Source organism: Asterias amurensis, chromosome 4 (assembly GCF_032118995.1).
Source record: "Asterias amurensis chromosome 4, ASM3211899v1".
Taxonomy (NCBI): domain Eukaryota; kingdom Metazoa; phylum Echinodermata; class Asteroidea; order Forcipulatida; family Asteriidae; genus Asterias; species Asterias amurensis.
The window spans coordinates 18,831,514-18,834,765 of NC_092651.1; the positions used below are offsets into that span (position 1 = coordinate 18,831,514).

The 3,252-nt window shown below is 43.4% G+C and overlaps 1 protein-coding gene across 1 annotated transcript; it reads right to left on the reverse strand.

Moving 5' to 3' along the window:
• Positions 1-2,284: 2,284 nt before the first annotated feature.
• Positions 2,285-2,719, reverse strand: LOC139936445 (uncharacterized). The gene has a single exon (XM_071931262.1). It carries the CDS (start codon positions 2,717-2,719, stop codon positions 2,285-2,287), a length of 435 nt encoding a protein of 144 aa, XP_071787363.1.
• Between the last annotated feature and the right edge of the window lie 533 nt (positions 2,720-3,252).

Consider the following 3,252-nt stretch of genomic DNA (forward strand, 5'->3'; position numbering starts at 1 on the left):
ATTCAATATGGAATCTTTGAGCAACATCAGCGTTTGATCATTTGCTGTGTGCTGTTGTATGTCATTCAATCTCTGTGGAGTGATAGGCAGGTGTTTAATCATGTTGACTGTTTCTAGTCCCTTTTGAAAGCAATCTTGCGGTTTCTCGGGTAGGTATGCTCTGCTAAGTGTATCCGCCAGATACATTTCTTTACCCTGGTGGTACGAGACCTTTACATCATAGGTCTGTAGTCTCATCAGCTTCCTCTGCAGACGCTTAGGTGCACGATGTAGAGGTTTAAGAACAATCATCTCAAGTGGCTTGTGATCTGTCTGCACATTAACTTGGCGACCATATGTGAACTGATGAAACCGTTCCAGGCCAAAGATGACGGAAAGTAGCTCTTTCTCAATTTGAGCATATCTTGTTTCACAGTCAGTGAGGGCTCTGCTTGCAAATGTAACAGGCTGACCTTTCTGCATCAATGCTGCCCCTAGCCCGGTCTGTGATGCATCAGACTGCAGAGTGAGCTCCTCCTTTGGATCATAGTACTTTAGTACTGGTGCCATGGTTACCATCGTAGTAATGGCATCTACTGCTTTGTCATGGCTATCTAGCCAGCACCAGTCTGCGTCCTTTTGTGTCAACTTTCTCAGTGGCTCACAGGTAGCGCTCAGTTGTGGAAGAAACTTGCTGAGATAATTGACAAAGCCAATGAATCTTTGTAGCTCTGTCTTGTTGGATGGCTTAGGCATCTCTTGCACAGCTTTCACCTTTGCTGGGTCAGGTTTCAGTCCATCTACTGTGATGAGATGTCCCATGAATGGCACCTGCTTCATTTTGAGCTTCAATTTGGCTTTGTTTATCTTCAAATTTCTCTGACGGCATCTTTCTAGCAGAGCTTTTAGCTTTATGTCATGGTCAGCTGTTGCTTCAGCCATTGTATCCCCTTTTCCGAATACAAGTATATCATCAGCTATGGTTTGAACACCCTCAAGACCTTCTATAACTTGGTCTTGTCGTCGTTGGAATTCCTCCGGCGCCGTGCTGATTCCAAACGGCATACGCAGCCATCTGTATCTGCCAAATGGTGTGTTGAACGTTGTCAGGTATGAGCTTTCTTCATCTAGCTCAACATGCCAGAAACCATTCTTTGCATCTAGAACGGAGAACACTTTGGCATTGTTCAAGTCGGGAAGGATATCATCAATCGTCTTCATTGGGTAGTGACTTCTGTTGAGTGCTTTGTTCAGATCTTTGGGATCAAGACAAATTCGCAGTTTGTGTGGTTTGACAACACAGACCAAACTTGATACCCATGGAGTAGGTGTATCAACTGGTTTGACAATTTGTGTTTCAGTCAGTTTGTCTAACTCTCGCTTCAGCTTCTGCTTCAAAGCGATTGGCACACGTCTCGGTGGATGCACCACAGGGTTGACGGTTGAATCCACATCAAGGTGATATTTGTTCTCGAGGCATCCTGTTCCTTCAAAAACATCTGCAAACTCGGTGATCAGTTGCTCTGCTGACTTCACTGTCTGCATTGGTGGGGCAACATAGGCAATATTCTCATGATGAACTTCTATCATGCCCATCTGTTGTGCTGCTTTACTCCCCAGTATCGGTGTCACTCCTTCATCTTGTACAACAACAAAATCTACCTTGTACTTCTTCTGGTTCTTAAGGTTAATCATCTTTAGTTTGCATCGCCCAAGTGGAATCAGTGTTGTCTTGTTGTACATTGACAACACCTGCTTCGTCTCTGTGAGCTGTGCATCTCCTATCAGATGTTTAGGGATCACATTACAAGTTGCTCCTGAGTCGATTTGAAGAAGAACTTGTTTTTTCGCTATCATCATTTTGGCATAGATGTTTTTCGCGAATGATTTCTCCACTGTGTGGATTGTCTCTGGTATGAGCTCCATGGTCATGAGTTCCTCGTACGTTGAGTCATCGGAACTGTCGTCATCTGCAACTGCATAAACTCTCGTACCTTTCGAAAGGCATTGTTTGGCAAAGTGGTTCATCTTGTGACACTTTGTGCATTCTTTTCCATATGCCGGGCATTTCTCTTTCACAAATTCATGCTGTAGCCCACAGAATTTGCAGACTCTGCCATGTGTGGCCGCTTTCTGTCGTGTCCCATCACTACGTGCTGGTTTTCGTTGCCTTTGTTTGTATACAGCATGTACTTCTGTGGCTGCAGGTTCTTCCAAGGTTTTAATTCTTTCCTTGGATAGCTCTGATGCTCGACTTATGGCTAGACATTTCTCAAGGTCAAGGCTACTTTCTCGTAAGAGCCTTTCACGTAGATTGGAATCTTGTATTCCACATTATTATATGATCTCTCAGAAGCGAGTCACGAAGTGTTTCGAAGTTGCAAGTTTCGGCCAGTAGTTTCAGCTCAGTAAGATACTTCTCTATGGACTCTCCACCCTCTTGATTTCTAGTGAAAAATCTGTATCTCTCTACTGTTTCGCTCTTTTTTGGATCACAGTGTGCATCAAACGCCTCCAGGACATCGGTAAGCTTTGATTCATTTGTTAGCCCCAGTGTCTTGAACAGCTCTCGTCCTGTAGTACCAACAAGATACTGAAACATCTTCACCTTGATTTGGTCTTCTTTCTTGGCCATTGCTAGGTCAATGTAAAGTGTAAGCTCTTCTCTCCACCTTTTCCATGTACGGGAAAGGTCTCTGACCTCCATGTCAAGGTTGGCGGGTGGCCTGATTCTGTCCATTTTCTTTGCACTGCAGTCAGACAATAATTATGCTCACGCACAGAAATCTACCCAGGTACTTACTCCCAAGACTTATACTAATCAGCTAAATCATGGAAGGGGTCAGACCCGTCCCCCAGGATCAATAACTATACACAAACACAAAAATATCTGACTACTGCAGCAAATAGATCATAAAGTTCACTTTGTTCCCTCCTTGTCTGACGGAGTTCTCCTGGACAGTTCATGTGGTTCTTGATAGTTATTTGTTTCTCAATTTCAACAAATTATTTCTGGAGTCTAGTTGTACTTATGACAATTTCTAAAGTAAATCTGTTACCTGGTTAGACGATCACTTCTTCATACCATACACACACACCTGGAGAGCACATGTCATGAGTTTCCAAACAATCACTAATCAGTGCAGCCTCGGTCAATTTCAATGCCTTGCCTTGTGCTGTCCTTTGGAAATCTTCTTCAATGTATGGACCAAATACACGATAAACACTTCTGACACCATGTAATAGTATTTTCTCTAACTAAATACTATCAGA

Excerpts from the sequence above, each read along its gene's own strand:
- LOC139936445 (XM_071931262.1), bottom strand. The coding sequence starts at position 2,719 with ATGGACAGAATCAGGCCACCCGCCAACCTTGACATGGAGGTCAGAGAC.